This window comes from Eutrema salsugineum, unplaced genomic scaffold, assembly GCF_000478725.1.
Source record: "Eutrema salsugineum unplaced genomic scaffold, Eutsalg1_0 scaffold_10, whole genome shotgun sequence".
Taxonomy (NCBI): Eukaryota; Viridiplantae; Streptophyta; class Magnoliopsida; order Brassicales; family Brassicaceae; genus Eutrema; species Eutrema salsugineum.
The window spans coordinates 11,504,769-11,521,363 of NW_006256908.1; the positions used below are offsets into that span (position 1 = coordinate 11,504,769).

General features: G+C 38.3%; 5 protein-coding genes across 6 annotated transcripts; 4 read left to right on the forward strand and 1 right to left on the reverse strand.

The window, feature by feature from the left end:
• The first annotated feature begins 2,284 nt into the window (after positions 1–2,284).
• On the forward strand, positions 2,285–3,951 carry LOC18027774 (zinc finger Ran-binding domain-containing protein 2). Its single transcript, XM_006411416.2, has 2 exons — positions 2,285–2,699; positions 3,295–3,951. Exon 2 carries the CDS (start codon positions 3,353–3,355, stop codon positions 3,785–3,787), a length of 435 nt encoding a protein of 144 aa, XP_006411479.1. The 5' UTR covers positions 2,285–2,699; positions 3,295–3,352; the 3' UTR covers positions 3,788–3,951.
• A 2,999-nt stretch (positions 3,952–6,950) lies between these two features.
• LOC18027696 (squamosa promoter-binding-like protein 9) lies at positions 6,951–9,394 on the forward strand. Its single transcript, XM_006411417.2, has 3 exons — positions 6,951–7,633; positions 8,292–8,437; positions 8,525–9,394. The coding sequence occupies exons 1-3, from the start codon at positions 7,278–7,280 to the stop codon at positions 9,139–9,141; spliced, it is 1,119 nt and encodes a 372-aa protein (XP_006411480.1). The 5' UTR covers positions 6,951–7,277; the 3' UTR covers positions 9,142–9,394.
• A 334-nt stretch (positions 9,395–9,728) lies between these two features.
• Positions 9,729–11,407, forward strand: LOC18027697 (outer envelope pore protein 16-3, chloroplastic/mitochondrial). Of its 2 annotated transcripts, none has more exons than XM_006411418.2 (3): positions 9,729–9,856; positions 10,268–10,618; positions 11,030–11,384. In XM_006411418.2, exons 2-3 carry the CDS (start codon positions 10,288–10,290, stop codon positions 11,176–11,178), a joined length of 480 nt encoding a protein of 159 aa, XP_006411481.1. In that variant the 5' UTR covers positions 9,729–9,856; positions 10,268–10,287; the 3' UTR covers positions 11,179–11,384. The 2 variants fall into 2 exon arrangements, with proteins under 2 accessions (XP_006411481.1, XP_006411482.1); XM_006411419.2 differs by having other exon boundaries at positions 9,733–9,856; positions 10,272–10,618; positions 11,030–11,407.
• Positions 11,408–11,617: 210 nt separating this feature from the next.
• LOC18027698 (rhodanese-like domain-containing protein 9, chloroplastic) lies at positions 11,618–13,054 on the forward strand. The gene is made up of 6 exons (XM_006411421.2): positions 11,618–11,734; positions 11,878–12,128; positions 12,210–12,360; positions 12,454–12,539; positions 12,647–12,751; positions 12,845–13,054. The coding sequence occupies exons 1-6, from the start codon at positions 11,688–11,690 to the stop codon at positions 12,904–12,906; spliced, it is 702 nt and encodes a 233-aa protein (XP_006411484.1). The 5' UTR covers positions 11,618–11,687; the 3' UTR covers positions 12,907–13,054.
• Positions 13,015–16,575, reverse strand: LOC18027700 (TBCC domain-containing protein 1). The gene is made up of 9 exons (XM_006411420.2): positions 16,046–16,575; positions 15,383–15,523; positions 14,814–15,194; positions 14,616–14,720; positions 14,380–14,520; positions 13,889–14,092; positions 13,689–13,781; positions 13,483–13,594; positions 13,015–13,403 (listed from the first exon to the last, which is right to left on the reverse strand). Exons 1-9 carry the CDS (start codon positions 16,541–16,543, stop codon positions 13,360–13,362), a joined length of 1,719 nt encoding a protein of 572 aa, XP_006411483.1. The 5' UTR covers positions 16,544–16,575; the 3' UTR covers positions 13,015–13,359.
• Positions 16,576–16,595: the final 20 nt, after the last annotated feature.

Genomic DNA, 16,595 nt, shown 5'->3' on the forward strand with positions numbered 1-16,595 from the left:
CCTTCAACTCAATAGAGTCCATGATCAAGATCAGCCTTTCTCGGACCCACGGTATTTCCGAAGTTTGGCCGGCAAGCTCCAGTATCTCACGCTCACAAGGCCTGATATACAATTTGCAGTCAATTATGTTTGCCAGAAAATGCATGCTCCCTCGATTTCTGACTTCACCAACCTCAAACGTATCTTAAGATATCTCAAAGGCACTATTACAATGGGGATTTCCTTCATCAAAGATACTGACTGTACACTAAGCTCCTATAGTGACAGTGATTAGGCTGGTTGTCCGGTTACTCGTCGGTCAACAGGGGGTTTCTGCACTTTCCTCGGCCAAAACATCATCTCTTGGTCTTCTAAGAAACAGCCAACAGTGTCTAAAAGCTCCACTGAAGCTGAATATCGTTTCTTGTCTGAAACTGCTTCGGAGGTCTCCTGGATCAGTGCTCTATTGAGGGAACTTGGCGTCTCTCTTCCCATTACTCCTGAGTTGCACTGTGACAATCTATCCTCTGTCTACTTGACTGCAAATCCTGCATTTCACAAGAGGTCCAAACACTTTGAGATCGATTATCATTATGTGAGAGAGCGTGTTGCTTTAGGCTCTTTACTAGTTCGGTATATTCCGGGCTATCTACAGCTGGCAGACATATTCACGAAATCTTTGCCTTACAATGCCTTCTGCAATTTAAGATACAAACTTGGTGTAGATGTTCCCCCAACACCAAGTTTGAGAGGGGATAATAGTGCAACGCCTCTATCTCCATCAGAAGGTCTTCAAAACGACACAACAACAAAGGAGAGAAAACATTATGTGGGCCAACCGAGTTTCAGGCCCAACGTTTCTGAGAAGGCTTGCAAGCCCAACACTCAAATGCAGAAACCTGCAACGGCTAATTCGCAAGAAGACAAGGAAAACAGAGGAGGTACGGTACAGAGTATTAAGGCAAAAGGAAAGATGTCGGGAGACTCTGGCACAGAAAAGCAGCAGCACCAGCTCAAGCTGTACAATCCATTTTCAGCCCTCGATCGTGAAGAGACAGCCTGATCTTGCCACCTGTTCTAGTGTGCTAGGGTTTTACTTATTGTATAAATTCATTTCCTTTGTCATTGTAAGAACTTAAGAAGTTTAATAAAAAACAAAACTTAAAATCTCTTTCTTCTCAAATACCAGAAGAATGTCTTCTGCTAGCACTCGCTTTAAATTTATGACGGCAGTGATATTGTTCTAACTTGTAACCACGGCAAACGCAAATCACCGTTTAAATTCTAACTTTATTCTTTTAAGACAATATTTAGAAACTTAACAAAACCGAATACTTTTGATAAAACTTTTTTAATATGGATTTCGTGTGAAAAAGCAATAGAAAAGGAGATTTTTGATGTGTACCTCTGTGCTCTGACGACGAAAGTGGTTGCAGATTAATCAACTATTAACTAATCCCAATTTGCATCATGCTATTTCAACACTCGTGCTGCATTAGGTGAGAAACTTATTCACACTGAGAATCCTTTTCTTTTCAAAATTTATATTTCTCGTGATTATGTTGATTAAAACTTTTCCTTTTTTTTTGTGTGCAAAACAAAACAAAAAAACTTATGTTTTGTATTGTTTATTACGTACACTTATTAATGTAACTGCAGATATGATTAAGTTCCACATGTTAGCACGTATTGTTCCCTACCGGGAAAGATGGAAATCATTAAATCATGGGAAATTTATAAGCATATTCTCATTTACAAACCTACCTTGATCACTCATTATTCGTACGTAAAATCATTTCCCCTGATCAAATTTATGGTTTAATTTATATCCATAAAAATTTCACTATTTGTAGAATTAAGGTCGGATCCCTATAAAAGCGTTGTGGCGGCCTAGACCGGCCTTTCTCCGTCCAACTGTTCAAAAACATTTGTAAGATGCAGTCAGAATATCGTCATCATTAACACTATATATGATCATCACTAATGTTGCAATGATTAATCACCATGAAGAGAGAAAGGGAAAGGTTTAGTGATCTTAGAACGTGGGCCCATATATTTAACAAGAAAGGAAAGCCTTATGGGCTTCTGATTCGGCCCATTACGAATGATCCCAACGCGTCTCTCATTTTGGAAGACTCAGAGTCAGAGATCGTTGTTGATGTGTCACCATTCTTATCCACACAGACAGTTACGAGAGCACCACTAACAGTAACAGGTGTGGGAGTGATTATCACGCGTCGTTTTGAGCGCGTGTGGATAGGAAGTAAGTGAAGAAAAAGAAAAAATCCGTATCCCATCTTCAACGGGGCTAAAGAAGTTTCATCGGCCAATGGTTTGTTTATAGGATACTGCGCTTATCTGCGTAGTAACTGAGAAAATTCTTCTCTTTCTTTTTCTTTTTTCTATCTGGTCTTTCCTCTTTCTCACTGTTTTTTACTCTTCCACTTTCTCAGATCTCTCTAATTTTAGTGTTTGAGAGTCTTAGTGTTTCTCTGATTCGGGATTTCCTCTGTTTCCTAGTGAAGTTGTTTTTTTTTTTTTTGGGTTTAGAGAAACTCTTTTAGGTAGATCGATTGAAAATCCAGGAAGGAAGTAAAAATAATCAATATTTTTTCGATTGAAAGCCCAAGAAAGAAAGAAAGAAACCATTTTTATAACCTGTTTCTGAGTAGTTGGTTCATGTGTCGGAGATTCTGATGATTGGTATTAGCCACACGTAGGTAAGTTTCCTTTCTTTACTCCTTTTTTTGTACTATCAAGTTTTGTTCAGTTCGATTGTACTTGTTAAGTTCCTCTGGAGAAGCTAGATGAGCTTGGATGCAAATTTAAGTTAGTCTCCTTTTGATCATTTGATTGCTCATGCAATGAGATTACATGCAGGTAGTTATTTAAAACTGTTTTGTAGCTTAGCTTGTTAAATGATTCATGAATCGAGTTTTAGTGATAGAAGAGGACCAGAAATGAAAACTTTTTAGGTTTGGAAGTTGGAAAAGTTTCAAGAAAGACAATGCGATTGTTATATGTTAAAAAAATGCGATTGTTATATGTTAAAAAAAATGAGAGGTCAATGCCCTGCCTTCCAAAGATTTGGAAGAAAACAAAAAAACTTATTGCTTGAAATGGAATCTTGTTTTCATGTTTATGATTAATGGTATGAAAGTGTTTGTGCTTCCATTGTAAATTAAATAGTTCCTCGTAGATCTCCATTGTGAAGGGAGTAATGTTGCTTGATTCTTTGTTAATCAAAAATGACATCAAGATTGTGTGGTAATGAGCTGGTTAAAAGAAGTGGAAAATGTGTTTTTTAAATTGCAGGTTTCTAATTTGTGTAGTAGCTTGTGGGATTTTGTAAAAAGTGGGAGTTATATAGACCATGAGAAGGGGTAGAGGGAAAGGGAAGAAGCAGAATGCATCTGCTCGAGAGGAAGATCGTGGAAGCGGTGAAGAAGAAAAGATTCCAGCTTACAGGAGAAGAGGAAGGCCACAGAAGCCGATGAGAGATGATTTCGAAGAGGAAGATGAAGAAGAAGAAGAAGAGATGGTAGAGAAGATGGAAGAAGAAGACGAAGAAGATATTGATGATAGGAACGATGGTTTGACAACAAGTAAAAAACAAGAGAACGAGAGGAAGAGGAAGATGATCAATGGAAGCAGCAATACAGATATAACTGTAGAAGATCAGAATGGGAAATCAAGCACAGATGATTCCACGAAATCTACATCTACTGGGTTTAGACAAAACGGAAGCCGGAGAAAAAGCAAGCCTAGACGAGCTGCTGAAGCTGTTGTGGAATGTAATGGAGTTTGAGAAACCTCCTGGCGAAAAACTTCAAGAAACAGGATGACAAATTAACCTGAGGCCCTCTTCTTTTTTGGTTTTCGTACAAGTTTTTTGAAGTTGAGAACTTTGGATATCTTTTGGTGTTTACATGATTCATGAATTAATAGCATCAATCTACGTACTCTTTTCCTGGATATCTCGTCTGTTTGGCTTCTGACACTGACATTTGAGCGTCCATAGATGGTCCTGTAACACATGAATGTGGGAAAGAAAGCGTTTTGACACTTTGGTATAATGCAAATCGTGTAAGTTTGGCAAAATGTAACAGTAAAACCCATTAAGGGAAGAGAGATGAGAGAAGTGAGAGATGAGTTGTTAGACTTGAGAGATTGGTCAACTTCACAGAGTCAGAAAAAAAGAGATTAGCAAAAAAGCCTTGAACATATATGATTATCATGTGAAACCTCAAAAAATAAAAAACAACCAAACATATGTACGAATGTTTTATAATCTTTCTGTTTGTCCTTTTAGCTAATGATCAACCCCTATGGCCAGTGACAATGACTTACAACCTCAAATAATTGAAGACCAAATGGTTTTAAGGAAGCTCAAACCCAAAATGCCCAGTTTAATTTGACAAACAGAACAAGAAAAAGAGAGATTTTTCAAATTATTCATCATATTCAAAATTGACTATAATGGTGGCATAAATCATTTTATTTTTTCAATGTGTGTAAGCTATCCAGAACCTATTTGTTTTTGTGACACATCAGTTGTTAAAGAGAGATCGGGTCTTTAGTTTCAGGGTTTAACCAATGCAGCCAGACAAATGGAAAGCACTTTCACTCAATAAAGCTAAGCAAAAAGAACAAATCAAACCTAAACCAATAAAATATATGTAGTATTACAGTTTACGCAGACTCTGATGGATGTCTATGACTACGATTTAACTTTTTATACTTTTTATTATTACAAAAATCAAGAAAGATCTTGCTTTGGATATTGTGACTCAAAATTATAAAAAGCAAATCCAAAAATAAGAAGAGAAATTTGGCTTCAATTTGCTAAAACAAGCAAACAGAGAAATGTGGCTTTAATTTGCAAAAACAAGCAAACAATCGAAAGCCAAAATAATTTTAAAACACTTTTGTTTTAGTTCACTTACAAACAAGAGAAAGAGGCTAAACAAATAAAAATAGAATCTTAAATTATAGTGTTGCTTGCACATCTGCCGACACCAACTAGTTCCCTTGAAGTGTCACATCTTTTGTTGTGTTCCAATAACTGTACTGCTCACATTTCAGTCTTCAATATTTTAATATTTTAACATTTTACATCACTATAATTTTTTTACCATATTCGTTGATCTTTAACTACTACAGTCAAAAGAAAGTAAGAAACCCTCTATTTATAGAACTCTGAACTCCTCGTCACTTTCCTTTTGGTTCCCAATAGAATCTACGAAGGATATATTTGAAGACTAAAAGTCATTATTTAAGTACAAAAAAATCAGATTATCAAGATTTGTAAAGTTGGATGTTCTATGCAGCTATGAAGATTGCTCCCTGGTTTCAGATAGATGCTCTCAAAATCCAATATTATTTTTAATTAAACTTACATCACCTATGACCCCAAAAAACTTACATCAGAGTATCACAGATGACCCATCACCATCACAATTATTTATGGATATCCAACGTAAAGGAGGACCATAGAACTAGAACAAACTACACATAAAATATACTTCGCTCTTTGAACTTTAAAAAATTGTAACTATTACAAACAAAATTTTCCTTAAAAAAATCAGAATCTGATAAGCTTTAAACTGAAAATCAAACACAAGAGAAATAAATAGTTTTTCTTACTCGGTAACTACAGCTGTTTAGAAGCGAGCGTGATTTTAAAACTGTGGAGGGGGACAATTTTGTGTTAACCAAATATATAACACTGAATCAATAAGCATATGAAAGAATGGTATAGCACAGTTTTCGGAAAGAGAAGTTTGAATAAGTGTCACCAACGAAAGAAAATATGGGTCTAAAGAAGCATGGGCCAAGCGGAGAATAGGATGACTATTTTGTTGCCGTGTGGTGTGGTGTGGTGTGGTGTTTAAAAGAACCTAGATTGTTATGGTCGTGACTTAGGGTTTGACGTTCATATGTGTGTTATGTGAATTCAATATTTACCAAATGTTGAAATAGAGCTTCTTATCCATGTTTTAGCATCTTAATACGTTTAACAATTTTCTACACAAAATACTATATATATTTGGTGTTGATTACTTATCTCCTCACAATTGAAAAACTAAGGTTTTAAGTTATTATAAAACTTGAAACTGATTTCAAAATCTTTTTTATTATAATCCGTGACTGACCGCTAAAAGACGTCTAGGTGGATACCGAACCCGACTTTTAAAATTTTATAATCGTAAATAGGAAAAGGTTTAAGGATACATAATTTTCACATGATGTATTTTCAGCTAGAGACAGAAAATGCTCAATTATTATACAATGTTGTAATTTTTGTTTTTTTCTTTCTAACTGATGTATTCATTTTATCCAGCTAAGACATAACTATCTTTAACATTTCACAATTTTTAACTTCAAAAAAGAAATTGATAGTATTCCGGTATATAGTATTTAATGCCTCTAAACTTCATAGTATATCATGCCTCTATACTTGTTAACGGTCTAACTCCCATTTCAAATTGGATAGTCGAATTTGAAGACAGGTTTTCAAACTGAGGAGCTGCGGTTATTGCTGTAAGTGTATCATTGCTGTAAGTGTATCAAATATGATCTAGATATACTTTTGAACTTTACCAATATTGTTTTGGTTCGTGCGGAAGTTGAATTTATTTGGTTTAAGTTGTTTGGAAACAGTTTGGTATCGGTTTCTATACACATCATATTAAAAACCAAGTAAAATTTATGGTAGATTTGATATGGAGAAACACGAAATATCATCTCCATTTATTGCCAACCTCATAATGCCAATGGTGGACCAAAAGAAAGAAGAAATGAAACATGCATTATTTATTCTTTTGACATTAAAAAAATGCGTTAGCTTGTCAAATAATTGCAAGGAAAAAAAAATCTATAACAGTATAAAGTAAAAAATAAAAAGAAGAAGATGTGTACATGAAAGACCTCTCCAATGTTCATTTGCCCAAGATTAGAAACTGCTACATCTTTCTCTCTCTCTATATCTTTCTCTATCTCTCTCGTTTTTGCTATGTGGTAATTAACAGACGCAGTTTTTTTGTTGTTGTCCGTACCGTTGGTTTACTTACTCTTTCACTGTCTTTGTCTATTACCACTCTCGTCTCTTTTTTTGCTTCTGTTGTGTTTCTCTCTCTTCTTTCTCTAAACCCAAAACAGTCAAAATCAGGGAAGCCAAAAATTTTCTTTGCTTTCTTCTCCTTTCGTCCTTTCTTTAAACCGAGACAGTTAGGTTTAAGAGAGAGAGAGAGAGAGGGAGAGAGAGAATGATGCTGTCTGAGTAAGAGGAAACCAAAATGGAGATGGGTTCCAACTCGGGTCTGGGTCTTGGTCCGGGTCAGGCAGAGTCGGGTGGTTCATCGACTGAGTCTTCCTCTTTCAGCGGAGGGCTCATGTTTGGCCAAAAGATCTACTTCGAGGACGCTGGAGGTGGATCCGGGTCTTCTTCCTACGGTGGGACAAACAGACGGGTCCGTGGAGGCGGGTCGGGTCAAACGGGTCAGATACCAAGGTGCCAAGTGGAAGGTTGTGGGATGGATCTAACCAATGCAAAGGGTTATTACTCTAGGCACAGAGTTTGTGGAATACACTCTAAAACACCCAAAGTCATTGTCGCTGGTCTCGAACAGAGGTTTTGTCAACAGTGCAGCAGGTTCTTTTCTTTCTTTTTTTTGTTTCCCAATCCTACCCCTGTATTTCTCTTGTTTATTTACATGTTTTGCCATTGCCGGAGTCCGGCCAAGACTCTCCGTGTTTCACTCTCGAGAATCAAATCCAAAGGCTTTAGCTTTTTTGTGTGTAGATTGTCAGTGTCATATGCTTTTCTGGCTTTAACGTCTTTGGAGGGTTTTTTCTTTTAACTTTACAGCTTAGTGTTTTGTAACTTGGTCTTGTGTTTGTTTTTGTTGGACTCGTTGGGCTTATTTTGGGGGAATGTGTTTACGTGTACTTCTATATGCTTCTCTTTTTTTCTTTTTTTCTTTGATTTTGTCTTTCTAAAATATCCAGTCCAAAGGGATATGAAATGAATGGACAAGAAGCAACCCATTGCCCTCATGTTTGCTTCTTTAGGTCATATCATTATTGAGGGGGACAAAACTGGTACCATAGCATCAATGACGTGATCATTCAAGAAACTCTGTTACACAATGTGGTTTTTTTAGATTCGGAATCAAACTGATGATGAAACCTTTTGACTTATAGAATACATTATTAAGATGAAATGGTTTACGTTTAAGGTTTGGAGAGATCTTATATATATATGTTGCTTTTCATTGAAGTTAACTCTAATCTGAATCAATCTCACATAGGTTTCATCAGCTTCCGGAGTTTGACCTAGAGAAAAGAAGTTGCCGTAGGAGACTCGCTGGCCATAATGAGCGTCGGAGAAAGCCACAGCCTGCGTCGCTCTCCGTGTTGTCTTCTCGTTACGGGAGGATCACACCTTCGCTTTACGGTTAGATTCTTTTTACCTTGACATAACATAAGACCGATTTTCGTGTGCTTTAATATGAACATGTTTGCAAATGTTGTAATGGGACAGGAAACGCTGAAAGTGGAATGAATGGGAGCTTTCTTGGGAACCAAGAGATGGGATGGACAAGTGGAAGAACGTTGGATACAAGAGTGATGAGACGGCCTGTGTCAGCACCATCGTGGCAGATCAATCCGATGAATGTATTTAGTCAAGGATCAGTCGGAGGAGGAGGGACAAGCTTCTCTTCTCCAGAGACTATGGACACAAAACTAGAGAGCTACAAGGGAATTGGCGACTCAAACTGTGCTCTCTCTCTTCTGTCAAACCCGCATCAGCCACAGGACAACAACAGCAACAACAACAACAGCACTTGGCGAACTTCTTCAGGTTTTGGTCCCATGACGGTTACAATGGCTCAGCCACCACCTGCACCTAGCCAGCATCAGTATCTGAACCCGCCTTGGGTGTTCAAAGACGAAGATAACACCTGTCCGAATGAAATGTCCCCTGTTTTGAATTTAGGTCGATTCACCGAGCCGGATAATTGCCAGATAAGCGGTGGCACGACGATGGGTGAGTTTGAGTTATCTGATCACCATCATCAAAGTAGGAGGCAGTACATGGAAGCTGAGAATACAAGGGCTTATGACCCTTCTTCTCACCATACCAACTGGTCTCTCTGAGTCTCTCTTTGCTTTAAGACTAAGACTACTCTTTGCATTAGACAGAGAATCTTGTTACTATGAACGATTCTGCAATATCTCTCATCTTTAGCTCGTTTTTTTTTTTTTTTTTTCTGTTTATCTGCTACTAATAAACTAGACAATTGTTGCCAGAGAATGGCTTTTGTATTTTTTTCTTTATGCTTCTTCTTGTTTTAGCTCTCATCTTAGGAGTCAAGATTGAGGATCACCATTATCAATTTCACATAAAGGTTCCGTATATTCATCTATATATATAATCATCCTTATAGAATCAAAAGCAGGAGCTACAATTACCTCTTTGCTTTAGCCGATTAATTTTGCAAAGCATCACCGTAAGTTCAGATTCGGATCAACAAACGCGAGTTTGCTTTCCCTCTCAAAATCCTAATCATTCGTCTTCAAAGAGCCATTCTTTTCCTTCAACGACTTCGTCGATTCAGCCATGGCCGGCAGAGCTTTTGTTACAGAGACGGGGAAGATAATGTCATTATTGGGCTTCTTAACGGGCCTAAATGGCCCAAAGAGTCAATCTAAATTTCACTAGGATCTGCTTGGTCAAAATTCCTAATCAGGCTTTCTCTGGCTCTCTACCGCGTCTCGTCTCCGAAGAACAACATCGAGAATTTCGTTGAGCTCATCAACTGAATTCGCTCTCGTCACTTTGTTCGCCTCTCGTTTCTTCGAATTTCCAAAGGTTAGACCATTCTCAATCATTCTATGATTTCTCTTCCTTCTGTTATGTAACATTTCTTCTGTTCTTCAGTGATTGATTCAATTTTTTTTCCGTTGTATTACGACTCTGATGAGCTTACTGAGCTGCTCAAGCTAGGGTTCTTCTCTTACATTAATCAAATCTCGGATTTTTTTATAACCCCAATATCCTTCTACATAAATTCTGCGTCTTTGATGATGATTGTCTTTCTTAGTGATGATATTGACGATCTGGGAATGGGTTCGTTAATTTGCAAAGACCGCGACTTTAAAACTTCGATTAGATTAATTTCCTTCAAATTCCGCGTCTTTGGTTACATCCCGCATTCAATTTTCACATTTTCTGCTGTTTGATCGTGTTTTTTCCTCGTGAATATTTGCTCCTGTGCATTAGCTAGAACGGTAGAAGAAACCATGGATCCAGCTGAAATGAGATACTTGGAAGAAGAGGATGGTCCAATGATGAAGACAATCAAAGGTAGTGTCACTGGTTTTGGTGCTGGGACTATTTACGGAACCATTTTAGCGACATGGAAAGACGTTCCAAGAGTGGAGAGAAATGTGGCTCTTCCAGGACTCATCAGAACACTGAAGATGATGGGAACACACGGGCTGACTTTCGCTGCCATTGGGGGCGTTTACATCGGTGTTGAACAGCTGGTTCAGCATTATAGATCAAAGAGAGACTTTTTCAATGGCGCTATTGGTGGTTTTGTGGCTGGAGCTTCTGTGCTTGGCTATAGAGGTAATGGTTTTTTCTTATTCACTCCAAGTAGTTTGGAACTGATACGGTCTTGGGGAAGACCATTTGAAGTTGCTCGAATTAGCTGTACGTAGTTCATGGGGGTTTAGGAGCTTAACGGTTATTGATGGTACAAACAACTGTTTCAAGTGGTAGAAACTATAAGAATTTTTGAGATTTTGTTTAATCTGGGAAGAATTTAATTGTCCTTGCCTCAAATTAATGTCATTCACATCTATATGATATCATAAGTTCCAAGACTTTGATGTTGGAGTTTGTATAGAAAACCCCCAAAAATCTCATAATATGTACATAGCTTCCAGTGACTCAATGCTATAAATTCTTTTGATGCTAAGCTCAATTGTAATCTCGTTTAATTTGGCGATTTTTTTTTGTTTTTCCATTTTTTGACAGCAAGGAGCATCCCGACAGCGATATCTGCAGGTGCAGCTCTAGCTGTAACCTCTGCTTTGATTGACTCTGGAGGTCAGACCACAAGAGTAGACAATGGCAGAGAATATTATCCTTACACCGTCGAGAAAAGAGCTGAAGCTGATGCCTGATTTCTCTTTTGGTGACTGATATCAATAAGCTGTGCATTCGCTGATCTTGAGATTATCTCTCGTTTTTTGTTTTGTTTAATGTATCTGGTAATGTGAAATCATAAAACGCTTTGCTCTTTTTTCCTCATGTTTTTTCTGGAGAGTGACTTGCATGCATCTTTTGTCTGAATGTTTCCTACAATAAAAATATCAACTTTGTCCGCAAATGTAAGAAATGCAATTGTGATCAGAGACAGGTGCTTGTTTCTGATAATCTCAAGTTAGTTACTTTATCTGAATCTATAATAAATTTGAACGTGACTAGCACTAGGAAACAAACATTAATCATGTATCACAATCAGATGAAGTAGATTTTGGTAATCTACATGTAAAAGCTGAGTCGCTGACGTGGCAATAACTCATTGGCTACCTTAAATTTCCTTGTGGTATGGCTAATCTAGTGGTTCTTGTCCAAAGTGACAATCGCATTGCAGTGACGAGTTTTCTTCTTTCAAGAGACCTCTGCATCAATGGCGGGGATCATAAGCCCTGGCCCTACGGCTCTTTATTTCGGCAGGTAAAACGAATTTCCACATGTAGAAGTTTGGCTCTTTTTGAAAAATTCGCCAAATTTTTTGATCAAATGGTTAATCTTGGAGAGTTGTCATCCAAAACCAGAATCAATCAGATGAAAGTTAACAGTTTCGATTTCTGATGCAGTAATGTCGGAACGAGGCGGTTAAAAGCAGTGAGCTGGGCGGCAAAGAGTGTCTCCGGGAACAGAATCCGCCGGAAAAACCTGAGAATTGCGGCGGAGGTGAGATTCGTGAGTGCAGAAGAAGCGAAGCAGTTAATTGCAGTGGAAGGTTACTCGGTGGTGGATGTAAGAGACAAGTCTCAATTCGAGAGAGCTCATATAAAATCTTGTCACCATATCCCTCTCTTCATTTACAACGAAGACAACGATATTGGTAAGAAATTCGAGCACCATCTTGAACAAAAACAGTAGACAGTACAATTTCTAAGCGATTTTTGTTTGAACAAAATCGCAGGGACGATAATAAAGAGGACAGTGCACAACAATTTCTCAGGGCTCTTCTTTGGTTTGCCTTTCACGAAACTCAATCCGGAATTCCTTAAATCCGTTAGAAACGAGTTTTCTCCAGACAGCAAACTTTTAGTTGTTTGCCAAGAAGGTCTCAGGTTAGTAGAAAAACAAACTGCAGATTCACTCACTGAGAGATATGTATCAATGAATGTATGGTATGAGACTTTTCTTTGGTCGAATTTCAAAAGATCTGCAGCTGCAGCTAGTAGACTGGAGGAAGCAGGATTCGAAAACATTGCTTGTGTAACGTCAGGGCTACAATCTGTGAAACCAGGTTTGATTTCCATTTGGCTTCATATAGGATCATTTCTTGGGGGGTTTTTGGAGATATAAGTTTGATCAGAGGAAAGATGTTTAATTGGATTTGCTTTGCGTCTTTAGGGACATTTGACTCGGTTGGGTCAACCGAGTTGCAGAATGCCGGCAAAGCAGGGCTTATCACAGTTCAAGGCAAGATCTCAGCAGTCTTAGGAACAGTGCTCGTCTGTAAGTAAAATTTAACATGTGATTTGAAGAATATAGAGATTGTTGATTGGTCTTTTCTTTTGGTTATGAATAAGACTTGGTTGAACTTTGTAGGTGCTTTGTTGTTCATAACGTTCTTCCCGGATCAAGCAGAGAAGCTATTTCCTTCAAGCTAAAGACAAAAACAAAAACAACAATTGATCCGAAGAAGTTTTTATAATTTTTCAGCCTGTTTGTATGTGTTAGATGGTTAAGAGAAAAGAATTAAAAAAAAAAAAAAATACCCAAGTATTTAGAATTCAACGAGTTCCTAAATATATATATGGTATTGAGCAAACTTGTTACATCTGCTTATAACAATTGAAAGAAATCAACAGTTAAAAAAGATAAGACTGCATAATGTTTTTCAAGAAGAAAGAGACAAAAACCTGGGGCTGCCAAAACAATTAAAACTAGTAATAAATATGATCAAATCAGAGTAAAAAAAAACCTACAAAAAAAAAAACTTAGGAGTTAGGCAGCGTGCTGTGCAGTTAAGTTCTGATGTCATACGTGGTAGCAATCTCTGAAGAGGAACGGATCAAGAAAACTCTACAGTGACTGAGACATCTTCCATCGCAATCGGAGAATTAGTCACCTTGTAGGCAGTAAAGTTGTCGAATATTACCCGTTGCTGTCACCAAACAAAACAGAGGATAGTTATACAATGACAAATGGAGTGAATAAATCAGAATGGGGATTTGATTTTTTACCGTAGAGCCAGTCTTTGAAATGCATGTGGAATGCGGTAGTAAGTTCTCGTTTTCGGTTTTCTTCAAGAGGTGTTTCTCTTAAGGACTGCCTTGTTTCTTCCAATTTCTTAAGCTGGTCAAACAAATAGGCAGTTTGGGTATCAGATGCTGTTGTGATATGGAAGAAAAACAAACAGAGCACTTCTGTTCAAAAAAAAAAAACATACGTTTGTCTGCTGCACTGCCATATAGGCATCTGGTAATGGAAATGGATTGTCTTTCGTGTAACCAAGGGACTCGCCCGCAAACCAGTTTGGGATCTGAACCAGAGACATTGATGTGAGAAATTACCACGTGATAAAAATCTTGGTACCCAACATGACTAGTTATTACAGGAAAAGTAAACTAACAAAAAGGGGGATCTTACCAAAAAATTAGTGAACTGGTCAGGGTCCACACAAGAAGCCGATTCAGTTTGTTTATCCGAAGCACCGGTAGGATGTGACAGTGAGTCATGCGGATCAACGGCTCCCAGAGCCAAGGATTCATTCCATTTGTTGATAGTTGGCACAATCCCTACCTCGGTCATGTGCTCCTCCAAGTGTGAGTAATATGTATTATACGGAGCAACCTGGAACAGATCTAAGTCAAATTAATGCCAGCAGTTATAAACACTACATCAAAATATTTTTCCACTAAACTCAATTGAGGAAGTGACGTTAACAGCATGTATAATTGTCCAAACACCATGAACATTAGGTATAACAAGCTTTCAAAACACAAAAAACATATAACCTAATAGAGCTTAAAAGTTCAGTGGTCTCTTTACTAATTTCAGCTGAATAACAGAGCTGGAAAGAAGAGTTGTACATGCAGCCTAATATAAAACTTAGCTTCACTCTTATAAAGACGCTTCACCTGTAGTTTGTGGTTATCACCAACAATAAGAGGTCGCTGATTGACTCCCAAAAAGAACACACATTCACGGCAATTGGCGATGCAGATTCGTTTTGTAGCTGCAATCACATGAACTCTCTCACAATGCTCAACTCTTACAGCCTGCACATGCAGTGAACATAAAATATTCTCACTACATCTTCTAACCCGAACCTCACTAACAAAGACAAAAGCAGGAAGGAGTATACTTGTCGTACCTTGCCAGCAGCTCCCAGAACAATAGTAGAATCAGAACATCCATAAACAGTTGCATATCTCAATGGCGCTAAAAGATATACGACAGAATCATGGCAATTGGCAATCTGCAAACGTGCAATTGACGTGCATTCATGAGCGAAAAAAAAACGGAATGCAAAATTACTGATTAGAATGCATATTAGCTGTTCAATACGGACCTTCACAGATCTACCCTTAAGATCGGAAGCCTGCTTGAAAAGTGAAGTCTTGGAGACTCCCTCGATAATACAAGGACCTCTATCGTTAGATGAAACTTTATTAAGAGCTTCACAAGCATCTGCGTTTCCAGCATCTTGATCAGAGGCATTAGATGGTCCATTTTCTTTCCCAGAAATTCTGTCAGAAATGCTTTCCAAGGCGGAAGCTATGTTTTTCAGAAGCCAATCATGCACTTGGGAAGCAGAAACGGGAACAGCAGGCATATCAGGATCAGAATTCGCAAAAAAAGGAGTAGCTTGACTCAAAGAAGGTACATCAGATGCCTTATCACCAAAATGAAGAAGAAACCCAATGTGCTCAAAACTCTCCAAAGACAGGACCTAAGGAGGAGATTTGGGAAATTAAAAAAAAAATAACAACAGTTAAATTGTGATGAATTAACCATCTAGCATGAGATATGCGTTATTTATCATTTCCAATAATTCGAATTCCAACAAAGGATTTTATATCCGTCTAATAGAAACAGTTAACTCCTTCCATAATGAGATAAAGAAAGGTTTGCACATACCGAAGATTCATCTCCTTCCCCTTCCACAGGCTCTGCAAGGAGAGAGATAATATTTGGCATGTGCTTTTGAAGATACGATAACTGATGAGCTTCTTCATCTGCTGGTGATGGCATAAAGCGACGGCTGTTGCTACGGACAAGCTGCAAGATGATGAAAAAGAAATCTAACTCAAACTTCGAGAGAAACAAGGTTGTCTAGACCCATATGATTGGAAAAGTAATGACAATAATTATGGGTAAAATATTTCAAAGCTCCGAAAAGGCTTATCATAAGCTCAAAGATACCAGAACACACCCCCACATTATCATTAAGAGGAAATATGGAAGGATCAACCAAAATAAAGAACTATGAAAAGAAACAGAGTCAAACCCACACAAAACACAGCAAAGTGGCAATTTTTTGGCTTCAATCCGCGAATTTAAAATTTACGAACACGTAGCCACAAACTACACCCCTCACACGAGTCGTCTTCAACATTGCTTAATTCTAACGTCGCTAAGTTTCACATGAATTGAGTATCTACAAATTTTGCAACTTGTATTGCCAAATTATAGTAGAACTCAATGCAAAATGGACACTTGGATCATACGCACTACGATCACATGAAAACATTTCGAGCCACATTACACGATTAAGCGAATGTGAAAACGTAAAGAACTTGCCTGAATTGGAGATAACGCGGACAAGTATCCATCGAAAGCGGAAGTCGATGGCCAGACATCGGCGACAGCTGCGGAGTCCTTGTGCGTCCTAGGCAGCAACTTCTTATACGATTGAATGTAAAGGAACAAAACCAGATCCCTCAAATCAGCTCCAATCGAATCAACTTCCTCCGGTTTAGCGAGAACAAGAGGGTCAGTCTCGGAATGGAGCACCGAGCCGAGAGTTTCGAGAACGAGGCGCGCATGGTCACCGGAGATCAGGAGGGCATCGGAAATGGCAGCAGATCCGACGCGATTATTCTTCGCCACAGATGCTAACTTTTGCTTGATCGGAGCTAAGTTTTGGATCGGGTCGGTGAAAACGAGCTTCTGGATCGGAAGGAGGCCGTGCTCGAAAGGCACACGCCTTGGATAGATTACTGAATTTAAATTTGGTTTCGGACTTTGAATCGGGTCTGGGTCAGGTGTTGGGGATTTGCCGATGTGTTCTTCCGTCATAATGCCTCACAAGCCAGAGAGAAAGAGAATGTGAGTTGCAGATCTTTTGAAC

What these genes read in the sequence shown, in the direction of transcription:
- LOC18027696 (XM_006411417.2), top strand. Translation starts at nt 7,278, where the DNA reads ATGGAGATGGGTTCCAACTCGGGTCTGGGTCTTGGTCCGGGTCAGGCA. An exon ending in TTTTGTCAACAGTGCAGCAG is followed by an intron (nt 7,634 to 8,291) that starts GTTCTTTTCTTT and finishes AATCTCACATAG; the next exon opens with GTTTCATCAGCTTCCGGAGT. An exon ending in GATCACACCTTCGCTTTACG is followed by an intron (nt 8,438 to 8,524) that starts GTTAGATTCTTT and finishes GTAATGGGACAG; the next exon opens with GAAACGCTGAAAGTGGAATG.
- LOC18027698 (XM_006411421.2), top strand. Translation starts at nt 11,688, where the DNA reads ATGGCGGGGATCATAAGCCCTGGCCCTACGGCTCTTTATTTCGGCAG. An exon ending in ACGGCTCTTTATTTCGGCAG is followed by an intron (nt 11,735 to 11,877) that starts GTAAAACGAATT and finishes TTTCTGATGCAG; the next exon opens with TAATGTCGGAACGAGGCGGT. An exon ending in CAACGAAGACAACGATATTG is followed by an intron (nt 12,129 to 12,209) that starts GTAAGAAATTCG and finishes ACAAAATCGCAG; the next exon opens with GGACGATAATAAAGAGGACA.
- LOC18027697 (XM_006411418.2), top strand. Translation starts at nt 10,288, where the DNA reads ATGGATCCAGCTGAAATGAGATACTTGGAAGAAGAGGATGGTCCAATG. An exon ending in TTCTGTGCTTGGCTATAGAG is followed by an intron (nt 10,619 to 11,029) that starts GTAATGGTTTTT and finishes ATTTTTTGACAG; the next exon opens with CAAGGAGCATCCCGACAGCG.
- LOC18027774 (XM_006411416.2), top strand. Translation starts at nt 3,353, where the DNA reads ATGAGAAGGGGTAGAGGGAAAGGGAAGAAGCAGAATGCATCTGCTCGA.
- LOC18027700 (XM_006411420.2), bottom strand. Translation starts at nt 16,543, where the DNA reads ATGACGGAAGAACACATCGGCAAATCCCCAACACCTGACCCAGACCCG. An exon ending in TTAAGGGTAGATCTGTGAAG is followed by an intron (nt 14,721 to 14,813) that starts GTCCGTATTGAA and finishes GCACGTTTGCAG; the next exon opens with ATTGCCAATTGCCATGATTC. An exon ending in GTGATAACCACAAACTACAG is followed by an intron (nt 14,093 to 14,379) that starts GTGAAGCGTCTT and finishes GATCTGTTCCAG; the next exon opens with GTTGCTCCGTATAATACATA.